The sequence below is a fragment of the Micrasema longulum genome, unplaced genomic scaffold (genome assembly GCF_059751315.1).
Source record: "Micrasema longulum isolate JH-2025_06_02 unplaced genomic scaffold, ASM5975131v1 h1tg001373l, whole genome shotgun sequence".
NCBI classification, from domain to species: domain Eukaryota; kingdom Metazoa; phylum Arthropoda; class Insecta; order Trichoptera; family Brachycentridae; genus Micrasema; species Micrasema longulum.
The window spans coordinates 50,335-75,365 of NW_028278559.1; the positions used below are offsets into that span (position 1 = coordinate 50,335).

Consider the following 25,031-nt stretch of genomic DNA (forward strand, 5'->3'; position numbering starts at 1 on the left):
CATTTGATTGGATATTGAGCAAGCTTATTTTAGTTAATAAAAAAGTGTCACCTGAAAAACTATTTTGTGATATTGTTAGTAAATCGTTACATTATATAAATGCCGATTTAGTATATATTGTATACAGCTTAAAAGAAAAATATATTATATTTTGTGTTCTAAAAATTTCATATGTTATAAAAATACAAATAAGAGAAAACCTTAGAAATACATTTAAGGATTTTAGTAAAATAATATTAATAAAACTATATTGGACACTAATCCTTATCTGCCTAAAAAAATCAATTAATTATTCATTTAAAAAACATCCAACAATAATCCAATTTATAATCACTAATAATAACCATCATCAAATCTCTTGGTAAATTTGATAGAAGTTTTTTTTTTTTTCTATGGACTAGAAACAACAAGATAAAAACAAAACAAAAGCTTTTGGATTGAGTATGCAGATTTTTCATAATAAACATTTATGTGCATAAAGTTCTCATTGAAGTTGGAATGATTACTACGTTTTGGGGGTCGCATGGTGAATAAGCGTTCTGGAATCCTGCCGTGAGGCTCCCGGACAGTACTAATGTTGTATAATTTGCATGTTTGAGGTAGGAAGCCTAATATCAATTTATTTATATACTTTTTTGCTTTCTTGTTAATAACTGTTTAAGGGCCAGTTTTATAAACAATCGATCAAACTTCCGTAAGTGGTACAAACGGTTAAGTAACGATAGCCAACAGTTGTGTGTTTTATAAACCAATTTTGTTAAGTATGTTAATTGAAATTTAAATTCTACTCATAATTTAGTTTTTTTTTTAACAAATTGTGTATGATATTTTTAAGAAAAGTGGCATGGTTGCTCGGATTACAAAGGGGTAATTATTCTTATTTTGAAATAGAGCAATCTCTTAATCTGTCTTCATTGGAGAGACGTAGAACTGAGATGGACCTTCATATGCATTTTCAAAATACTTAATGCTTTAAGTGATGTCCCATCTCTGTTGCAATCAATTTCTTTTCATGTTCCCAACCGTGTCACCAGAAGTCAAAATCTGCTATTTATAAAATCTTCTAAGAGCAACTTTGGTTTTTATGCCCCAATGTCCAGAATGTGTAGATTAGTCAATTCATCACACAACTTGGAATTTTTTGGGATAGATCTTCCGGCTTTTCGTAGATCTCTTCGCGACTAAACAGTGTGGGATGAAGTTGGATTGGCATGGTTTAGCTCAAAGTTTTTGATGTTTCGTTTTTTTTAATATATTGTATACTATTATTGTTTTGCCCTTGTTTGTCTTTGCTAAATAGTTTTATGTTCTTTTTGTTCAGTTTCTTGCATTTATGTTTCTTCATGTAACTGTTGTAATTGGCTTAGGCCGTATATATATATATATATATAATAATAATAATAAATAATAATAAGAATTCTGAATTCTTAGATCTCAGTGCAAGTAGTACGCAGTGCTATCTTTTCTCTATATATTACATAATATGATTAAATATTAACCTTAATCTCGTTGATACATTTTTTAATGTTTTGTCAACAAGTTGTATAAAAATGTAACATAAAATTTTAGTCAATAGGTAATAAATGCTATTTTTAAAAACAACTTTATTTAAAACTATGCTATATCCATCAACCTATTAACTTTAGGTCTGATTGAATGTTTAAGAAAATTCATCACATAAAAATTTAATAGAATATAAATAAAAAACGACAAAGGAAAGAAAAAAAATAAGATTATACAAATGAATTTATTTTTAATAAATCGATAAATATAAGAATACATCGTAGAAAATACATTAATTACAATACAAAGACTTGATGATTTCTATTAGCAATATTTTAAATATGTGGATTATGAAAATATAGAAGACTCCTGTTAGGTCAATGACGTTAGGTATATTTGTTTTGTTGTTTGTATAGGTACCTTATGCTTTATGTATAATCTTTGCCTAATAACAACTGGATGTAAAAAAAGAATTGTAATAAGAAACATATTGCAAATGAATTAAGCGGAGAATGAAAGGAATAATCAAATAACCACACTGAAGATAACTTATAAATCAGGTAATTATCAATTAAAAAATTTAATGACATCCCTTTTCTTGGCAATGATCCTCTAGGATACATATGATCTAATTTTTTCTCACAAACTAAAACACAAGTAGTATGCAGTTAAAACTGCTTTTGGATATTTTAAAATCTTAACTGCACTATCACAATTCATAATAAACTTTGAATAAAACAACAAAAAAAAAATATTTGGGATTCTAAAGCCTTTTCAACCATCAAAAGTGTAAAAAAAAATTTTTTCATTCTGCCAAAATAATGTTTAACCTACGAATGTTTAAAAAATGCTAAAATCGGCCGGTATTCTAAATATTAAATTAAAAATGGTATCAAACATACTTACAGACATTTATAAAACGGGCCCTAAGTATACCTATTATATCATAATTATTTCCAAATTTCTTCCTTCCCCTCCCCTTCTTTACTGTTTTCTTACCCATGCACACACACAAAACACACTTTTACACACATTCATACATACACAAGTTTATATACATTAACATCTAGCAATATATATTTTGTTTTTACTCTCATATATTATGTTATTAATATCAATTGTGAACACGGAGACATATCTCAGCAAATTAATAATGATTCAAATATGCATCCTCCGATTAGCTAGAATCTATCTAGATTTATATAAATGAAATTATTGATTCGCTGATGGAACTGAGGAATGTTGCTGCATGTGTCTGTTGAGACCACTTGATTGGATGAATGTTTTTTTACATACCTAAACAAACAAAGTATTATATAAATAAAACAAACATAATTATAGTCAAAATAAAAAGTAATCAAATATACTCACTTTGCACTTGTATGGTTTGATACCAGAATGAATTCTCAAATGTGCTTTTAAATTACTGGAATTGGTAAAAGTATGTCCACACTCTTCACATTTATAAGGTCTTTCGCCACTATGAATAGAAAGGTGAACCCGTAAGTAACTTTTTCTAAAATAAATAAACAATAATTTAAACATGAATAAAAAAATATATATATATTGTTTATTAATAAAATCTCAGGACACTTTTTTTGTGTGGAAGTAGTATATAATTACATTTAGGAAACACCAAACAAATATCATTATTGACATTGAAAATGAACATTTATATGTATAACTTTGCTTCCACTGTGTTTTTTCCGAAATTTGAGGGCTTATATTTATGATTCAAAGTATTGTCCATCGCTGGCCATTACTTTCTCCCATCTTTCGGGCAGCGTACTAATCCCGCATTAAAAAAACTGATCATCTTTTTAAGCAATCCACGAATCGATTCAATTTTTTACTTCTTCATAAGACCGGAAGTGCTGATCAGCCAGGCTGTGTGCCATAGATCGAAACAAGTGATAGTCAGAGTGAGCAACGTCTGGAAAATACCGTGGGTGGGGTAGGACCAGGGGTGAATCGTCCAAATAAGTGATTATGCACAGCTTACCATTATATTTGACTTTCGATAATAATGCTTCATAGTAAGTATGTTTATAGGAAAATAAATTTTTTTAAATTTATTTTTAATTTATTTAAAAAAGTTTTTTATTATAAATTTCTCCCACTGTGTATATCATCCTAAAAAAAATTTATCTAAAATGTGTGTCCGGTGCCCAGCCCATTCTCAGTAAACTATTAAACTAGACGATTACCTCAGCTTATTTCTCCATACAAAAAATTACACTATATTTTACATATTGAAACCCAGTCGGGGTATTTAAGTACTAAAACAAGAGTGCAGATTACAAATATTATTTGAAGATTCTCTATTTGGAAACTACTATTTTGTAGTTTTTTCCTAACTATTTCCAAAGGACTATTTTTCTTTGATAGGATAGCGTTGACATATTAAGTATAACATAGGACATGTGGCGTTTGAAGTGGCCGTTTTTGGGATTATTCATTTTAAAAGGAATCAGCCAGTGCTCGGTGTCGACGTTTCAATGATAATGGAAATATCTGCTGGGGTATTTTTTAATAAACTTTTACATGACATATGCCCAAGTTTATTGCGTGACGTATGATCTATTTATTTCGACTACTACTTACCACTAAAGTCATTTATAGGAAAACAGCGCAAGCAAAGTTGTACACCTAATACATTTGACTTTTTATACTTGTTTAACTGTATTAATGCTAAAATTTTGGCTTGTGTTTTCACTGAAATGTATAGATATTTGGAGGTGGACGAGGTTGAAAAATATCATGTAAGTAATATTAGAAACAATAGCATACACAGTGTGTTTGTGACAGCCATTTTAACAAACTACTGATCTTTAAAGTCTTTATTTCGATTTTACGAAATCTAATAAAGTCTTTTGTAGTATGAAATTTTATTCTCAAATTTCACACACTTCATAGTGGAATTTATGCTACTCAAACCAGCATTATTGACCAGCTTATTGTATAAAATTATCAAGCTGTTGATATTTATTCTTTTACAATTTTTGTATTTTGTACTTAAATGTTGCCTCCGTGGCGAAGGCAACATTTAAGATGATTTTGAAGCATAAGGAACACTACAAATAAAAACACTTACCTATGAAAACTCTTCTGACATACAGAACATTTGAACTCCTTTTGTCCAGAGTGTAATTTCATATGGCTGAAAAAAGTATTTGATTTGGTATAACTATAAAATAATGCACATTATTGGATACAAAATTCTTTACTTTTATGACAATACATGAAAAAAACACTATTGTTAAAATTCTGCCAAAAGTATATACATAAATCCATTTAACTTGTAATGGAGTAAAAATACATTAAGAAATATACTCAAAGCACCAACTTTAATTTTTCATTTTGTTCTTGTGTAAAATCACTAAATAACCAACATATTCCTGGGTCAATTCATTTACAGAAGAAGTTTCAATACTTGAAAACTGTCTACAATCAGACTACAAATTAACAACAAATATTTTTTTTATTTTTTAACAACCCGACATGTGGTTAATTCAAAAATGTTTTTTAAATGCAGTTGTATAATATATGTGATAGTAGAACAAACAGTAGATATGTTTTTTTTATTATGCAAAAAGACCATGTCACCCAACAAATGATCCATCTCTACCTCAATTTTTTTTTTTATAGGAATGGTAACATTTTTAAAAGCAGTGCTAATAACTCAGAACTATATTTATACATTGGCCAATTGAAATTTCAATTGTTTTCCATAAATTATCAATATGTACCACATCAATACTACCAGTATCAAAACATGTTTTACCTTTGTAGATGTTTATAGAATTTAAATGCAACATGACATTCAGTGCAAATGTGTTCCCTTCGCCCAGAATGTATCTGTTTGTGGATAAGAAGATTACTTTTTTGGGAAAACTTTTTAACACAAATTTCACATTCATAAGGTTTCTCTCCCGTATGTGCTCGCATATGAGACTTGAGTCCTAAAATGTATATTGTAACAATAATAATAAAGACATTTCAAGATAAAAATATATATAACTGTAGCCTATTGCAGCTAAACAAATATATATAGTAAAGTAAATTATAGCCGAAACAAATAGTGATAAAAAAAATTAAGAAACTAAAATTTATTTTTATCACCTGCTGATTGTGTAAAGCCCTTTCCACAGATTGCACATATATATGGTCGAGCTCCAGAATGTCTTCTTAAATGAGTGACAAGTGTATGATACATAGTAAATTTTTGATCACAATACGAACAATCAAAGGGTTTGTCGCCTGTATGCGTTCGTAAATGTTGAATCATGTAACTTCGATACTTAAATACTTTCCCTAAAACACAGAAAGTCTTTAATATGTTTAAAATCAATACTGTTAAAATAAGGTATTAACTGAAAAAAACTTACCACACAATTCACATTGTTCCTGTTCTTCGTTCTTGCCTGTGTTTGATTTTTTTTTTTTTACGGCAGAACTTTTCTGTTTCTTTCGTGTTTTAGTATTCTGAAATAAAAATTGTAAATTTTATGATTTAAAGCATTTTATAATATTCAGCCTGGGCCCCTATTGCAATGGGAAATCAGCAGAGTTATCCTGAATTGTCTATAAAGTAAAATAGATGTTTCTGCGTATAAAATGTAATGTTTAATTACAGGTTACTGACAAATAATACATCAATTTTTCATACAGAAATTTCCATTTTACTTTATAGATAATTAAAGACAACTCTGTTTTATTTCCCATTGTAATCAGGGCCCTGAATTTATAAAACAACTTCTAATTTCTTTAATTAGATTGAATAAATAATTATTTGAGAATAGTAATAGAACTGTCAAAGAAGTAAAAATATCGAAATTTCGAAAATTGTTCATACGTAGTAACGAACCTTATTCTTTTTAAAGTATTAAAAAATACAATTTTCGAAATTTATTTAAATAAAACCATTTATTTTTTTACCGACCGGTTTTGAAGCTACACAAGCTATAACTTATTTATTTACTAGTATAAGTAATGTATACCTTAAGGTATACATTACTTATACTAGTAACTACTACTAGCGCCCTTGAGGTGATTTTCACAAAAATGGCGCTATATAAATTATCCAACTATATATATACCTTAAAAAGGAAGCTTGTGTAGCTTCGAAAATGGTCAGTAAAAAAAAATGGTTTAAAAAGAAAGTTGTTTTATTTTGATTACAATGAATAACCACAATGTGCTTCAAATGTAAATTTTACAATTATTTTTATTTAAAAATGGCAGTTACAGTGTTTTTTTTTTAAATAAAGAGTAGTAAACATTACCAAGTTAGAAATGAACATAACATTTACATACACTAGAAATGAAGGAAACATATTTGTATTTTTGTTATTATACAATCCAATAATTGTAGAGGATTCCCTATTTAAATAATTTCATTCCAAATAAAAAACAAAATAATAGAATTGTGTTACCTCTGTGTCCTTTTTAGCTGTATTTCGATTTTTACTTGTAACAGGCTTCATTTCTTCAGGAAAAGTTGCTTTTAATGCAATTACAGTTTCTTCGATAATCAGTGAATTTTTATCAAAAATGTCTTTATCGGATTTATTCAAGTAATCATGGTTCTGTAGGTTAGTATTGGGAAGAGCATCATTATGTGCCATGATGCAAGGAATGTTGTCATTTTTTTTCATTAAGGGGCTTATCGACCTATCATCAGCCAAAAACGATAAATCTTCAGTATCGCAAACATTTCTCAAAATTTCATTACTTTTATTTTGAGAAATTTCTTTATCATTGCTTATTTCGAAAACATTTTTATTAACCAAAGAGGTTGGTTCCTTGTGTTGCAAGTCCCATATAACAAGTTTGCTATCTATTGGATCTACAGCTTCTGAGGAATCATTGTGAATTGAGTCAGATACAGATTCAAATAATTTGGCAGGTAAACTATCCAGAATCATATCACTATCTGTAAAGCTCTCACATTTATAAGAATTAAATTGACAATCTCCCTTCGATAAAGGCAACGGGTTAAAAAGCTAAAAAAAAATGTTTATATGAATATATATTATTCAACACTTATTTCTAAATAATGAATAGTAATCGAATATCATTTAAATAAATTCATACATTCCAGCTTCCTATCAACCCTGGTTCCTGCTTCATAGCTGCAAGGTCACTATCTCTTATCCGGAAATCAATTTGCTGAGGCATTGTCAAGTCTTGGTTCATAAGGCGATATGTTGATAAGGAAAGATCGGATTGAGCTAAATCCAAACATTCACTAGTGATATTAAAATTCAAAGGTTTGCACTCTGCAAGACATTCAGGTTGATTCTGAAAAATAATAAGCACTACTTTACAATAATTTAAAAGTATATTTTTATTTATTAGCACTATTTTTCGTACACACTAAAAACAGTAAAATGTTTCCATAAGATATACCTTTTTACCTAATAAAAGAGCCCCAATTACAGTGGGATGTTGACAGAGTTATTTTCAATTGTTTATAAAGTAAATTACAATTTTCAGTATGAACATGGGTGTATATTTTTAAAAAAATTATAAGTATCTCATTGTTAAACTGTAATTTAACATGTTTTTTTTTAAACATAAAATTTCAACTTTTCATGCAGATCGTTTCATTTCAACAATGCTTTGAGTATGTCCAAATGTTTTTAGACAGGCTGGATTTCCTCCCTAGGGAGTTATTTAGATCTAAATTCGTTACAACAGAGAGGGAAAACATTTCAAGGATATTGAACTCTAGGCATTAACAGGGCTTACGACCTGTCATTGGCTGGTTCAAGTGGCCACTTTAAACACCGTGTAACATTCACCATTCTGCCTATGTTTAAACATCCACACTTCCACAACTCTTCCGTCTTTTGACTTTTCTGAAGTAAAAGAGCTGAAACCTTTATCATGTGGGTGAGATTCATCCGGCTGAACCAATTCACAACAAATTAGAAAATTGTTTTCAGGCCATTAAAAAATTATTATTCAAAGAAATAACTCTATGATCTTTCATGTTTAATGTGGTTATCTTGTAAAAATACAATATAATATGGACATAAATATAAACTGGACACAATATCGTCTATTCTGAACTATCCTGAATATCAATTTTTATAAATGCTTTTTTTAACAGTATTTGATTCTCTGTGAAATTCTCTTCCTTTCTGTATAATCTTAAATACCAAAAATGCAATACTTTTTAAGTTATTCAATATTATTCTTCATAGGATTTTTTCGATTTTAACAATTATATATTAGCATGGTGTTTATAAACTTTGGAACCTGCTGTTTGTGAAGTCGAAAAAAACGCTCTCCTGCACATTTTAGGCAAAATTAGACCTTAATTAGACAGGCAAATTAGACCTTTCGATGAAAAAAGCCTGGAGTTTTTAAACTTGGCACGATTGTTTGTTGGTTTCTACTGCATAACATACTAAAAGTCCCTTAGGGAGAGGGGTTATAGGTTGCTTTTGACGGTTTTCTACAAATATCTCCTAAACTATCAGTCCTAGCGAAAAATATTGTATTAATAGATTTAAGTAATTTAAATTCTTTATAAAAAAGATTCACATGTATTTTATAAGAGTGATAATATGAATGAAATGAAAATATTGAAGATTTTTCATCCTAGTACCCGGCTAAAAAATACTGTTTACATTAAATGGTAGGTTTATATAAATATTATAAAAATAATCGCACCCTTTCTTAGAATCGGAATAATTTTAAGTTCAAAATTCATCTTCTGCGGGCAAAAATGCTCGAGTTCCACGTCTTTTGGCGGAATTCCATTTGTACAAGTTCCCTGACAGTTGCTGCAGACTAAAGTGCGTTTTATACCGGCATTTCGACATCGACATCGTCCTCCACAAAAAGACGCACACACACACAAAAAATGGTGTTCAAGATAGTCAGGTGCGGCACAGTCCTTTGTTGATAAGGGCTCCAGTGTTCCATCGTTACCTGGTATCGACCCCCACTTTTCAGATACCAGTTGGTTATTCAACCACTGCTGCACTTGCAAAAATACTCTAAAAGCGTGTTGCTGGGCAGAACCTTTCGTTGGTGGAAGTGACGGGAGATCAGGTTTCCTCTGGTTAACAGACGATAAGAATGCGGAGTATCTATGGCTGTTCAAATCATCTTCATGAGCTTGATAAAGTGCCAAGAACATTTGCTCACCGGCTCGTGACACCTCCTCTGGCGTTGATGAGGCATTGTAAAATACATCGACAATAGCTCTAAAACTTTTATTTTTCACAAAAAGTTTAACAATCTATGCTTTACCTTTTCTAAAAAAAGATGAGGTGGTGTCACACCCACTAAAAGCATGTATAAAAATAATGTTTTGTAAAAATTAAAAAAAAAATTGTAACTCCAAGGATAGGTCTCAGTGACGTGAGGAGCTTGCATAACACTGACCCCCACCACTAAGAATAAGTATGTTTTTGTATGAACTTCCCCCTCCCTGGTATGACAAAAAATTTTTTTTTGCAAAGTTAAAGCAATCAACAAGACGAGAAAATCAATATTTCATCCTATAACTGCAGTGTTAGTTTTATTTAATGATTTGTTAATATCACATTGCACAATGCTGGTGTAACATCTTCATCAGTTATTTCTGTTTTAATGCCTACGGTTGTCATTTTCTGATACCGCATACCGATTAACTTTATTTTGTTATTCTTGTTTGTAATAAATTGTTCTCGCTGAACTGTCACCCCCATGGTTTCTTAAAAATTAATGTTAACTGATGTTTTAGTGCTTTTTCTTTTTTTTTTAGCTCATTTAGTAGTATTGGTGGTGTCGTTATAGCCATAAAAATCAACAGTGCAATTATTACCATAATGGTTTTTGATCTAAGACACATACTGATTGCATTTACAGGAAAAAGTAGAGCCATCACTCGATTTCACATGATGCAAAAGAAAGTCACCGTCAATCACATTAACAGTTACCTTAAGATTCAATGCTGTCTCTTCAACTGGAAAAACTTCATACCAGGCACATTTCTTAGTTTTTCTCCATCCATTTTCATTGAAAAGCGCTATCAGGAAAGGCGACAATTTGTACCTTCAGATACTGCAAGACTTTATCACTTTTCTTAGTCATTGTATATACCCACGGATGTCAGGATCTAGATATTGTAAAGTATCTCTTCTGGGTTTTTTAACTAAAAGGGATGGATACTACGAAGAGCCCTCATATCATGCAGATATAAATGGGCGCACTTGGCATACCGTAAGTGCCCAATGGCATGAAGATAAGGAATCGTTTGCTGAACACAGCCAAGGTGGGAATCCTAATCACCCAATGGTTCTGCTGCAGTAAAATGTTTCATAATAGAAACCATGTAAAAATATTGCACCGTTTCGACCATTGTTTTTCAAAGAGCTCAGCTCATTTTTCATTTTTTCTTGAAGTAACGCTAGTTGGGCACTCTCTTTGAGCATGTCTCGGGTCGATGTCTTATATTTTATGTTACTCAACATTTATTTGAATTCAGCCTCGAGCTCATTCGAGACTTCGAAATTGTTTAGAATAATTTGAGATACGAATTTAAAAAAATAATATGAAAAACTAATTTGTTAATCACTTTAACAAGGAAAAAGTGAGGTACCATCAGAGTGAGAAGGTTCCGTTTTATAAGGTTAAAATGTTAATTTACAGTGTTTTTTTTTTCTTCTAAAAGTCAGTATTGTTTTTAATAGTGCACAATTAATTTAATTATTTACCTGGGTAAGATCTACATTATTCGGAGAAACTTTACTTGTTACAGTCCTGGTAAGATATTTCCTTAACTGTGCATCTGATGCTTCACACTGCTGTTTGAATTGGTATGCTATATCCAATTTATTATGGCACTTGTAACATATCTGTGAAGGCAGCCCATCGCCTTCGAATACCTGCAATAAATAAGATTCAGACATGTAGCATATTTATAAAGAAATATATAGGTATACAATTTTTTTAAACCATTACTAGTACACCTTTTAAAAATGTGACTGTGTTTGTGTGTAAATAGTAATCAATTCAGTAATTCAAATTGTATGGCATAATATTGAATAAGTTGTATATTCCGTCTGCCCTGCGTATGCAACGAAATATTTACTATGAAAGCATAAATAATAACACTTGCATATTATGCGGGGCTTTTTAATCTGTCAGAGGGGTGTATTACTTATTGTCGAAATTTTAGACATCGCCTCGGTAAATTATTGGTTCTACAATCCTTAAACTCGGGTATAAGCGCTAACACATATCATAAAAGCAGAAATAAATTGAGCTGGCACCATTTTCTTGGTAAATACAAATAAAATAATAGCTTTTTAATCAATCATTTCTTCACATACCTGGACCCATGCACATGCCATTACTTTAGCCCAAAGTTGAACAGAGCGCCCTGAAGAAAAAAATAGATTCGAATACCTTCTTGATGTATTCGGCACTAAGCAAACTCTACAAATATCATTTATATTGTATGACATATTGCTTGTACACAATAAAAAAATATATATAACCCAATTCAGTGACGTAAAAAAAAAGTTTTAGCCAAAAAAATATTTCGTTTAAACAGAAAAAACAATATTCGTATTTAATTCAACTGGGCATATTTATTCACAATTCAACACAAATAACAGAAACGAAAATCCACCAATTATTTTATATTACAAATAAAAAAACAATCGCTGCATCCTGTTGATTATTGTTGACATCTATAAGTAATGTTGCGATTTTTCGAATCTAAAATCCACACAAAATATATTCAAAAATTCGGAATGCGAGTATTTTTATATTGCAACCTTGAATGTAGCTGTCAATACTCGTCATACTCGAACTGAATACCGGTTTTGTCGGCAAAATACAAAATAAGTTTTTGAATATATTTTTTTCATCCATTAATTTATATTTTAAAATGGATGAAAATCCGGTTAATAGTGGAGAATCTGAGGACTCAATGCCAATGATCAATTATGAAAAGCAAATGTTCTTGGATATCTTAGAACACGATGGTTTAATGATCACCGCAAAGTAATTATTTTTAACCTAATATTTTATACCGCTTTTTAAAAAGTATGAATTACTCACTCTTTTTTTAAATAGGGGCTTCAACGAGCATATAATCGTGAAAAATCTTCTTCGCGCACATGCCGATCCTTCAAATTTAGTTTTTGTGATCAATAGCGCCGATTATGAAGAAAAATATTTTACGGCGAAATTAAAACTATCATCACTTCCCATCCTCTCCGCCGAAAGGTATTATAAATATAGTTTATTAATTTATTTTATCAATATGTAATACTAATGTTGTAGTTGGATTTTTTATTTTAGAATAAATATAATTAATGCATGTATTTTTTATAAATATTTGTATTCTTACGATTTACTCAAATATGTTGATTTTGGGGGCCATTTTCCAAAATAGGAATAAAGTTGTGGCAGAGCAGAGTTCGAACCTCTGATTCATGAGTCTGTGACACTACCGATGAGACCACAACCCGATTCTGTGTTAATTTGTATAATAACCCTTTTAACTCTATTTATTTTACACTCACTGTTGAAACTAGCTCTGAATATTTTTTTTTCAAAATGATAGAAAAGAAAAAACATTGATAAAAAAATACCGAAAATTTATTTGCGCATGGATTTGTTTTGAAAAAAACCTTTTATTGGTAAGCTTATGAGTCCGCGACCCACATCGTTTCTTTTCCCACTGAATCAGTTGAAAAATCACTGCTTTCCTGTATTTTTTATGTAAAACTGCTGGCTGGCCTTTTTCCCTCCTATTTCATCCTAAAGATGATGGATATATATAATATTATTATGATCTCTACTTCTACACTGCCAGAAAAAGCCAAAGAAACAGCCTAAAAAGCAGACTGCTCTTGAAGTGGTCCTTTCTTATTTATTTTTCCGAGTACATATCTATTACTTTTCGTAACTATTTTTTTAATAAACTATCCGTAAAAAAAGGTTGATCAAAATCCTTGCTCTGCAATAGGCCTTTCCATGGGTATTCTAAATCCAGTATTTCTTCATTTGTAACCGAATACATCATCGAAATATCACAAACTTCCCGATCAACCCTCATCAATTTAGTTGCTGGAGGAGTAGCTACTACTATTGTGAACAAATTCGCCATAAGGATCACTAAAATTTTTAAGCTAATCACTAATTTCTTCAAAACTATAACGCGACAGGCTGAACATTTTTGAACCGTTAAAAGATAGTTTTGATAATTTGTTTTTTTTATATACCTTCATTTATTTTCTTGAAATAAATGTGTATTTTGTACTTAAATTATTAATATTGTAATCCCACAGCAAGCACAAGAGGTTGCTTCTTGTTTCGTGTGGTATTTCATTTTGTTTTTTGTTTCTGTACTTTTGCTTTATTGTGTATTTCTTTTTGTTAACATTTGGAACTTTATATAATATTAAATTTTTTAATAATATAAATGTAGGTAATGAAAAAGATTTTTCTTTATCTCTAATAGATAGAAATAAGAATGTTACCTTGGTTTTTTAGTTTACAATTTATTCAGGCGAGTGGCTCCCACCAGAGGTCATAATCTTTACTATTACTTACCTAGAGTAAATGCTTTCAAACTTTTAGTACTCTGTACATACAAGCGATCATTCCATCTTATCCTTGCCAGCATTCTTGAATTATTTTGAATTAAAAAAATTCTATGGGTATATTTACTTTTTAGGGAAAAGGCATACTTAAACGGAGGTGTTCATTTCGTTTCTACAAGAGTATTAGTGGTTGATTTGCTTAAAAACCGAGTCCCTGTAGAACATGTCACTGGAATCATAGTCTTGCGAGCTCACACAATATTGGAATCTTGTCAAGAAGCATTCGTCTTAAGACTATATCGTCAGAAAAATAAGGTATACTAGACTGTGTATTATTATAAAGGGTGCCAGAAGTTTTAATGTGTTTTTTTTTTATGACAATTCAAAACTGTCTTTTTTTTGTTAATAATTGTTTATAATTCTGAGTTCTCACTTAATACATCTATTTAAACATAAATTGCATGACTATTTATTATTTTCATAATATTGATATTTAGCAAAGGATAACTTTTGCACATTATTTTAGTGATGAAAAAATTTTACAACAATTTACAAAGTTTAGTCATTGTATACCTACCTACCTTTATAAATGTTAAAAAGCTTGTAGTGGATAGTTTTCTGTTATCAAATTGTTATAATTTTTAAGTTTCATCCTAATTATTTTTAATTAATTTGGATATTCTTATTTATTTATTTTAAAGAATCAAACAGTCGACAATGATATATTGAACAATAGGTATGTATTCTCGATCCAACATAAGGTTGACCTGCGTCCGCGCATGTCTCCACCTCTTCCCCCACTACTAACTTAACGCATGTAATCCCGATTAATCAATTAAATATATTTATTTATTTATTAATTTTTTTCCCTTACAAACAAAGATTTATAATAAAACAATGTCACCTCACTTGGGCTACCCGTGCCGAGAACATTTAACAAAATACTTTTTTTAATTAAATTAATTAAATGATTTTATTTCAATTTTAATTACCTGCTCCCAATCAAAAACATGATAGCAATTTATACATTTAATGATGGTGATAATAAAAATGGTTATAGTATTAGAATATAAATATTGCATTTCATGTGGCATCAGATTTATCAAATTGGTTAAGGAATTGATCCATAATGGAAAATGTCATCATTGCCATTTAAAAAAAACTAATCTTCCTCAAATTACCCACTTGAAACATGGATAGCCAATGAATCATCATTATTGTTCTCGAGTTCATCAATAATACGATCAAAATTCCAAAATATTTTGCTTAATACCAATAATATGTCTAACGAAATTATTCCAATGCACTGGTGTAACTCTTTCAATACCTTCTTGCATAAGTGTTCTCATATCTTTTATATTGAAAGTCCTATTGTTAACTTTTACGTGGTGTTTTACCATCGACCACACCAATTCAATTGGGTTTAATTCACAATAAAAGGGGGGTAATCAAAGCACTGTTTTATTTGCTTCGCTTGCAGTGACAGGGGGACCCCTGTACGAGCTGACAATCCGCATCAACTCTGCTTCGATCATTGTTGTGTCAACATTAATTTCTCCTTTGCCTTTGAGCCATTTAATAATGTCACATTTTTTCCATTGTTTATTTGGAAGCTTGTCCAATTCGACAGAGCGATATGGGAGCATTATACATAACGATGCAGCAATTTTCATCCAGTGATGGCAAAATATTTTTAAACCATAAAAATTGTTTCTCCGTTGATTTCATCGTGATAGTCTGAAGAATTTTTTTTTTTTTTAAATTAACAAACCATTTTAAACAAATTCTGCAGCACCAATATTTAACACTATTAACCGTGCTATTATTATTATGGATAACTTATATAGCAGCATTTTTGGAATATAATACCTCAAGGGCGCTTTATTCTATAGATAAATCAATTTAATTGAAGCTTTTATATGTGTAATTTAACTAAAACAATTTATTTTGTGGTAATAGGGGGTTTCACAGAAAGGCCGCGTGCAAAAGCTTCTTGTCTCAATTTAACGGTATTATCAACCCATTTTTTTTTTTACATCTGCATTTATCCAAATCTCATTGAGGTAGTTAGTATATTGTACGAAATTCTAGTGAATTCTACCGTAGTCGGTATCTCTCGATAGCTCTTAAATAATCTCTACGCCAAAGAATTAGGTCTTCCCACTCAGTCAATAAACTGTCGCGTTTTCAATTACAATATTGGGAACCCAATTCTTCGATTACCTTATATAAAGTGCTACTCTTGAAATTTGGTAAAGAATCATCGCTCTTAACAGCCTGCTAAACTTTGTTGTAGGATATTTTTTTTTCCAAATAAAAAGAATGAACCTTCGATCTTCGAATTGCATTTTTATCGAAATTGTCAATTGTCGAAAATATGCTCAATCGCTGTCTCTTTTTATTTGGCGACTTAGTTTTATCGGTTCTTGAATATCATAACAAAGTATATTTTACTGAATGCACCCCAATGCCAGTCTACTCAGAAATTGTGTGAATGACACAAGTTTGCGAGATATCAGGGTTTTCAGATATTATTTTTTTATATATATATTGATAATTATAATGCGTTGAGAATTGTGTACCACATGTAAAAATTAATCAACACCAGCATTCCGTTATTTTATATAGTACAGTGTCTATATCATTCATTTACAAAAATGCATCATTGTTATGATTCAAACGCTTACCTGTTTTTTTTTGTTATTTACAATTGGTGATAGTGAATTTGAGCATATCGGTTGAACATCCATTTTATCTTGGGGTCTGAATGGGTTAATATCTTGTAAAGTAAGCGCTACGCGAGACAGTCGACGAGTTACTGAAATATTATAGACGCGCCTTAGCCATGAGCTCCGCGGATACATCTAACATAGCAGGGGAGATATGCGCAGTACGAACCTAATTTCGTACTGTTGTAGGTTGATCTTACTTTGGATCGAGAATATATGTTTACAACTCTGACAAATATTTAATTTTTTCAGGCAGGTTTCATCAAAGCATTTTCCCACTCATCGGAAAGGTTTACTTTTGGGTTTGCACACGTTGAAAAAGTGATGAGAAACCTTTTTGTAAAAGAACTGTTTTTATGGCCAAGGTACATTTTTTTTAAAAATTCTGTTTTCTTGTATGTATTTATTAAACACAGACCAAGAGACCCAATAACAGTGGTGAATTACAGCATAGATCACCCAGGCTTGAGAAAAATTTGATTTAATTACTGTGATCTCACCGGGAATCGAACCCAGAACCCTTCGTGTGTGAGGCAAGCATCTTACGTATTACACCATGTGGGCTGCCGTATTTCATATAATCACATATTATATTATTATTATTATTTTTTATAGGTAAGCAGCCTTTGCTGGTATGCCTATTTTATTTTATTAACATATACGGCAAATCTGCCTTTTACAAAAATTTATATCAACATATTTGGTTTAATTATTTAAAAAAAAAACATAAATTACCTTTTATATAAAGGTTTATAAACAAAAATTAAACCTAAAGATTATACTACATATTAATTGGAAGTTTAAACAATTTATGAATAAATGTAAAAATTCAATTAAATAATAAAATATTTTAAAGTAACATAACAACTGGTTTTGAATCGGTTAACCGAAATGGACAACTAGACTTGGCAATTTATTCCAGTCTGAAACCACCTTGCTGGAAAGGAAGTTTTTCTTAGGATTAAGGTGGAATTGGGGGCAATAGAGCTTCCAGTTATGACCCCGTAAATTTGTGTTCTGATTTAATTGATACATCTCATGCAGAGGACAGTCATAGCAATTATTCCATCCCAAAAATCTTTCATAATGTTTTTCCTAATTGAATTGTTCTTTTGTTCCACTTTTAAACTCTTTGGTGTAAAGGGAGCAGGGAAATTATCTGCCACAAATCATCCCCTTTTCAATAAAAATGTTTTGATTTTCTTTTAGGTTTCATGCTTCTGTGAAACAGGATCTAGAGAAAGTAAAAACAAATGTCATCGAACTTCATGTCCCACTTACAAATAAAACAACTTTAATACAAACATGTATATTAGATATTATGAACTATACTACGAAGGAACTAAAGAGAATCAATCGCAGTCTAGGTTTACAGGTATAAGGAAAAATAATATTTTCAGTACTACATACACCAAACATAAACATTAATGTTAAAAGGAATACTATGTTCATCAATGTTGGAAATCTATCAGCGTAAATCGTTCTTATCAACAAAAATTTTATGATATAAATGAGTTTTGGAAATACAATTAGTATGTGTGTGGATGATCCTAGAATTATAAAAGTATGATTGCACATAATATTGCGGGATAATTACTACAACTAGGTAACTTCAATATCAGCACTTGTGATTTACCCACTAAAAACACATTTTTTATCTTCCACGAATGCTACAAATAGGCAAGTCATGCATTCAAATTATTATAATATGATTTGTAGAATTTATGGAGAAAGATAAAAAAATATTCTTAGTGGGTAACTCACAAATGCTGATTTGAAAGTTACCTAGTTGTAATAATTACCCACAATATATTAATAGCTTATTAGTTTTATCTCACTTAAAAATGATCAATTGTGCCTTATGAGTTATGAGTGGGTAAAATTAATTACTTACTAATCATGGATAGCTCTTGACAAAAAATACTGGCAGTGCATTGTGATAAATAGAAAAAATGTATTATGTATAGCAATATTATAATAAGTCTAGTATAGTGTTGTTCACCAATGATGTGTAATGACAGCCTGCATATTGAAATGCCAAATCCGCCATAGCTTTTGTTCTATACGCACTAACATTATGTGTGACTAAATCCAAGAAATTCTAACCAACATTCTGTCAAAAAGCATGGTCAAAATGAGGTTACAATCTGCATGTGCCGGCACTACTTGGATTATGTATATTGTCTTCTCCCTCCAATGCACAATCTCGATCAAGCCACGGTTTTAGCACATTTGGTGTTTTTCATACAAATTTAGATTTAAAGCTCGAGTAAAACAAAATATGCATATTAACGATTAGTGCATGTATGAGCTGATAAGAGACCGTCCGTTATAAACAATTTCGTTATATCTCTTGGCACTAGTATTGAAAAAAATCAGTCTGCATTCTGTAATGGGTTAAACAGCCCGCAAAGTAATGCAGACTACAATAATTGTCAAATAAATTAATAAAATATATAATGTTGCAATTATTTCGTGTTTCTGTTTGTATCTGTAATCCATGTTGGTAGTACACTGCACTTATTAAGAAACCACCTCTAATAATTTTTTTCACAAAATATTTTTTGCAGGAAATAACTGTTGTACATACTTGTCACAATAAACTTTTTGCAGGAAATAACTGTTGAAAATTGTCTTATTAAGAAATTCCATAAAATATTACAATCCCAACTGGATACTGTATGGCATGAACTAAGTGGAAGAACAAAAGAGTTAATACAAGATTTGAAAATAATGCGGGCTCTCATTATGTAAGTACATTGTCTGTCAAACAATAGGGAAGTTCAGTGCTACGGGAAATTTGATTTTTTTTCTTACACACGACAAAAATTAGAGCATTTAATTGTACTGTGAAATTTTTTGTAAATGTATTAAAAAATTAATAAAAATCTGCTGTGAATTACATCATAAGTTCTTCTGAATAAACCAATGATAGAGTGTTATGATAGATTTACGGTTTCTGGCTCACCAATCAGCAGAACTCACCAGCAAGAACTTATGACATCACAGGTGGAGTAACTTCAAAATTACGAAACTTTAAAAAAATCATAGCGCTGATCAAACGATACATTTTTTTTTTGCTTAGTTTGATAGACTATTAACAAATAAACCACGGAACTTTCTCATTTAGTCTAAAAACCACATAGGCTATATTTTGTTGTATGTTTTCCAAGCTTATCTAATGAATTAACATGCCATGTTTATTTTTTAAGTAGACATCAAATTTTAGCTCTTTGATACACCAAGATGCTGTTACTTTTTATTGTCTCATAAGCCAGTATCGTTCACCGGAGTATGCACGCGTTAATTCTGGTTGGATATTGTTGGATTCTGCTGAGCAGTTATTCAGATACGCTAGAACTCGAGTTTTCAATCATAAAAAGGGTATGTATGTTGCAAAATGTATACATTTAAAACAAAATAAATACTCAATTTTAAATAATTCATCTCAATCAATAAAGATTTTAAGTATTTTTTTGATCAGCAACTGTAGAAGTGAAAAGTTTCCATAATTTTAGCAGCAATCTAAAAATACCATTAAAATAATATGTATTTAGTTAGTGTTACAAAACTATTTATTTATTAATATATATACATAAATACAAATATGAAAAAGCAAAAAACATTTTCAAACAAAGATAATTGTAATAATTATCATTATTATTATCTTTATTAATGCCTTAGTAGTTCACAATGGAGTCCTGAGGTGGTATTCTGAATCTTCTCTACGACACTTTGCTTCACTGACAGAGTGATATGGCATTCTATCTTCTCTGCAGGGAAAGAGTGGAATAGTTTTATTTTTGTTTGATTTATATTGCAAGTAATAAATTAAATCAAACTCGATTTATAACTAGCTAGTCCAGAACTAAATATATCAGCCTTATCTCATACTGATTGCCATATTTGTGGAGCCTGGAGATAGGCGAGTGCATGTGATAGTTCTTCTAGAACTTGCAGAATAAAATGGAGGTTGTTTGGTGGGTATGTCGACCAGGTACGCGGATACATACCAACTTCAGCAAATCTGGACAGTCGATGAATAAATTGATTATTTTATAAAGTAATTTTTTATTTGTCTATTCTTCCATTAAAATATACACAACAATATGTAAAATTTTAGGTTAGATTTCTTTTTGATCATTAATAGAACTGCAATATTAAAAATATGATAATGTAATCGGTAATAACGGTGCCTCTCAATTTCTATGTAAAATTTACCTTTTTCTTACTTTAGAATTTGAGCCAGAAGTTTATTCCAAATGGAAATATTTAAGTGAAATTCTCACAGTAGAGATCCCTGAAGAACGCAAGAAATGTAATTCACAAACTTGCAAAATACTCATTCTTTGCAATGACTCAAGAACATGCAAACAGCTTAACCAATATCTTACTATGGGTGCTCAAGCTTTTATGTATTTATCAGCAATTAGAAATGAACTTGATATTCCATTACTTTCTAAAGAATATCAATCCTTTAAAAACACGTACAAAGATAATGTTAGTGAAATAAAGCCAGTCAAAAATAAGACCACGAATGAATCAAGCTGCCAGCCTAGTAAAAATTCTAATGAATTGGATAGTTTATTTTCTAAAGATGATTTAGATGATTGTGATCTCGATAAGACTCAATTTATGTTGACAATGACACAGGCCGTTGTTGATAAATTATCAGATTCAACATTGAGCAAGGATGAAACACTTTTCGAACCATTCACTCAGGTATGAATATTTTTAATACATTATTCACATAGAACAAAATAAGGAATGTACATATCATAGTTTTAGCTAAAGGAAATGTTTTTTTTTTTATAAATATAATAAATAGTTTTGATTGCCACGTAAAATCTAAAACTCTAATTTGTCATCTTTATTTGTGATTTATTAAAGTAAGAAAATATATTATAAGACTTAAAATATTTACTTTTCAGATGGAAAATATGAATCTCAGTCAAACAGAACTGGAAAATCCATTGATCTGCATTCAAACATTTAAAAACATTGATGGTGGAGTTTGTCTCGAAGATACTATGAGGCAGTTGCACCCAAATTATGTCATAATGTATCACAGTGACATCACGGCCACAAGACAAATAGAGCTATATTCGGCACGAATGGGTCCTTCTTTTCCACCACTTACAGTATTTATTCTTGTACACGCAAATACAACAGAAGAACAAGCATACTTGACTTCTTTAAAAAGGGAAAAGGAATCATTTGAATTGCTAATACAAACTAAAAGTGTGAGTTTTAAAAGGCTTGAAATATTGCTGAAAATATTTTTCTCGCTTTTTCTTCATTTTGGTTTTTTTTTTTTTTCTTCACAGACAATGGTTATTCCTACATATCAAGATGGAAAATCTGAACTCCCAGCTGGTCCAGATGTGCCTGTTTTGGAACCTTTACAATCGAATACTAGAAAAGCAGGTTTGAAATTATATGCAAATCTTTCGATAAAAAACATTGAAAATGTATTTTTTCTGAGTTTAAAAAATATATACTAATTTTAATTTAGGTGGACAAGAGGCTACTGTAAGTGTTCAAGAAAAACCGAGAGTCATTGTAGATATGAGAGAATTCAGATCAGAGTTGCCAGCACTTCTTCATAGAAAAGGGATAGATACTGATCCAGTTACAATTACAGTAAGACTTATTTACACAATTTGTTATTAGAAAAACTAAACAATTTGAGATAAATAAGTATATTTGTCTGTATTTTCTTATAGATTGGAGACTATATTCTTACTCCCGATATTTGTGTGGAGCGAAAATCATTATCAGATCTAATTGGATCACTTAATTCGGGAAGATTATATACACAATGCACCCAAATGTGCAGGAATTATTCACGACCAATGTTGCTAATAGAATTTGATCAAAACAGACCATTCCAATTACAGGTTAAATATAACACAATGATTATATATACCTATCTATGAAAATTGTTTTACTGTTGTATTGAAACATATCTTGATAAAACTATTTTATTTTTACGTTCCTTTATTTGATTTATATAGTTATTTTCTAAATATATTATTTCAATACAAAAAATAATTTCTGCCCTTAAGAAAATATGTAAAAATGTTTTTTTCTTGTCCGTTGTCACTCAACTCTGTTCAAACATTTTATTTTTCAAGGGCCACTATGTAGTATCAAAAGATATATCAGGTGCAGATGTCCAACAAAAATTACAGCTTTTAACATTACATTTTCCTCGTTTGAAACTTATATGGTCACCCAGTCCTTATGCGACAGCTGAATTATTTTTCGAACTGAAGGTAAATTTTATTTAATACTCTAGACATTTTATAAATGTATTAGATTTTTAAAGGACATGAAAAAAATCTTGCATAATTATTATTTAGTTTAAAGAAAATTAATAAGGATGTATTTATTCTAGCATGGAAGACCTCAGCCAAATGCAGCGGATGCTTCTGCTTTGGGAGAAGATGCTGGTGTAGATGCGCTTCTTACGGAACGATTCAATCCAAGGATTCATGACTTTTTACTTAAGCTTCCTGGCATCAATTCTAAAAATGTATCCAGATTAATGAACAGAGGCGTATCTCTTGATCACTTGATAAAATTAGAAAAGGTAACCCACGCAATTTTTCTACTTGTAGTTTTCTATTTATAGAGCATAACAATATAATTTTTGCTTTTTATTTAGACTGAAATAAATGAAATATTGGGAAACAAAAATGATGCTGAAACTCTGTGGACAGTACTCCATACCACCCACAAGCCTCTTCAATCAAGTGGAGATAATAAGATCATTAAGAAAAATAGATTTGGCAAACCAATGCGCGGGAATAGATTTTAAGGTAAAACCTAAACTGATTAAACCTTATTTACATCAAAGTTTTTTTTTATTTATTGAGGTTGCTTACCTAATTTTTTTCATTTTAGGTCATAGCCATACTATTATATATTTTTTTGGATAGTTAATATATGTAGCGCAATTTTGTAAAAATAACCTTAAGGGCGCTGCCACTAGTTTAGGTTGCTCCAATAAAAGCAAATGCATTACCAATTACGAAGATGCTGAAAGTTCGATCAGATCCACCAAAACATAGTAGCATTAAGACACAAAAATTTATTAGTGATAGCTAAATTAAAAATATATTATGAACTTGTTTTTTCTAAAACAAAAAAAACATATGTTTATGTGTCCGCATCACAAGCATGTATTTTAATTATTGTGTATTGACGCTCGGGGAAATAATATCAACTGTGTTCAGGTCAAAGACATTTAACCACAATTCTTGAAAAAGCAATTTCACTATTTTTTTTTTTTTTTATTTAAATCTTAAAATAGGGCACACATATCATACATATTGTTATGTGTGTTCTAATAATAACATTACAAATATATTTAATTTATAAATTGTTTATCACATATGTCTTGACCATTATTTTAAATTTTGATATGTTTTTTTCTTCATAAATATTTTTTTTCATTTCGTAATACTTTTTAATTGCTTTAAATAAAATTGAATTTTGTGACTTTGCCTTTTTTCTGTATAAGACCTACGCAATTGATTTTTAAAACACATTTGAAATAATGAAACTGATTTTTCCGGAATTGTGGTTTAATGCCTTTGACCTGAATAGGTCAATATATAATGTGATTTATCAATACATACCTAAATATTACAGTTTTTCACACAATTGGAAATATTGCGTTTTCATGGTCATTCAGATATTGATTGTAATTTTCTGGGTTTTTATGTTGTGTGTTGGTTTTGGATATTGTATGTTTAGACTACTCTTCTGTCTTAAATATTAGTCTGTAATAAACAAAACCAACACATCATGGCATAATAACCTATAAAACAAACAGTATATTAAATTTGCAGGTGTCAATTTAAAAGTATTCTAGTTGTTTCTGACTTCGACTATTTTTTTATGAATTGTATGATTGTTTTAACTGTACATTTCAGATTTGATAGACATAATATAAAATATAATTATTCCACTGTCATTTTAAAATAAAGTTTTTTTTTATTATTAAGATAGTGTACATTTTACAAGAAATAAAACATTAATATAAATATTTTTCACAAATAAAACAATATATTGATCCTTCAATTCTCATATATACTTATGATCGTTTCAAGATCAATTTATTGAAAATTATTTTTGTTGAGCATTAATCAATTAAAATAACACCTTTAAGTTTTGAAAATTATGTTTATCCAAATATTTAAATTTTGGGGCCAGTTGTAAATAACTCACT

General features: G+C 30.1%; 2 protein-coding genes across 4 annotated transcripts; one reads left to right on the plus strand and one right to left on the minus strand.

Moving 5' to 3' along the window:
• Window positions 1-1,733: 1,733 nt before the first annotated feature.
• LOC148275621 (uncharacterized) lies at window positions 1,734-12,229 on the minus strand. Its single transcript, XM_088235435.1, has 10 exons — window positions 11,838-12,229; window positions 11,220-11,390; window positions 7,600-7,806; window positions 6,939-7,508; window positions 5,892-5,988; window positions 5,626-5,817; window positions 5,288-5,465; window positions 4,598-4,663; window positions 2,875-3,019; window positions 1,734-2,799 (listed from the first exon to the last, which is right to left on the minus strand). The coding sequence occupies exons 1-10, from the start codon at window positions 11,970-11,972 to the stop codon at window positions 2,716-2,718; spliced, it is 1,845 nt and encodes a 614-aa protein (XP_088091561.1). The 5' UTR covers window positions 11,973-12,229; the 3' UTR covers window positions 1,734-2,715.
• A 61-nt stretch (window positions 12,230-12,290) lies between these two features.
• Window positions 12,291-23,804, plus strand: mei-9 (DNA repair endonuclease XPF mei-9). 3 transcript variants are annotated; one of them, XM_088235432.1, is made up of 16 exons: window positions 12,291-12,516; window positions 12,589-12,741; window positions 14,198-14,378; window positions 17,045-17,157; window positions 18,002-18,167; window positions 19,406-19,542; window positions 20,022-20,176; window positions 21,030-21,514; window positions 21,724-22,035; window positions 22,120-22,219; window positions 22,308-22,435; window positions 22,519-22,692; window positions 22,930-23,070; window positions 23,193-23,387; window positions 23,463-23,616; window positions 23,702-23,804. In XM_088235432.1, exons 1-15 carry the CDS (start codon window positions 12,401-12,403, stop codon window positions 23,613-23,615), a joined length of 2,709 nt encoding a protein of 902 aa, XP_088091558.1. In that variant the 5' UTR covers window positions 12,291-12,400; the 3' UTR covers window position 23,616; window positions 23,702-23,804. The 3 variants fall into 3 exon arrangements, with proteins under 3 accessions (XP_088091558.1, XP_088091557.1, XP_088091559.1); XM_088235431.1 differs by lacking the exon at window positions 23,702-23,804 and having other exon boundaries at window positions 23,463-23,653; XM_088235433.1 differs by lacking the exons at window positions 12,291-12,516; window positions 12,589-12,741 and having other exon boundaries at window positions 14,242-14,378; window positions 17,049-17,157.
• The last annotated feature ends 1,227 nt before the right edge of the window (window positions 23,805-25,031 follow it).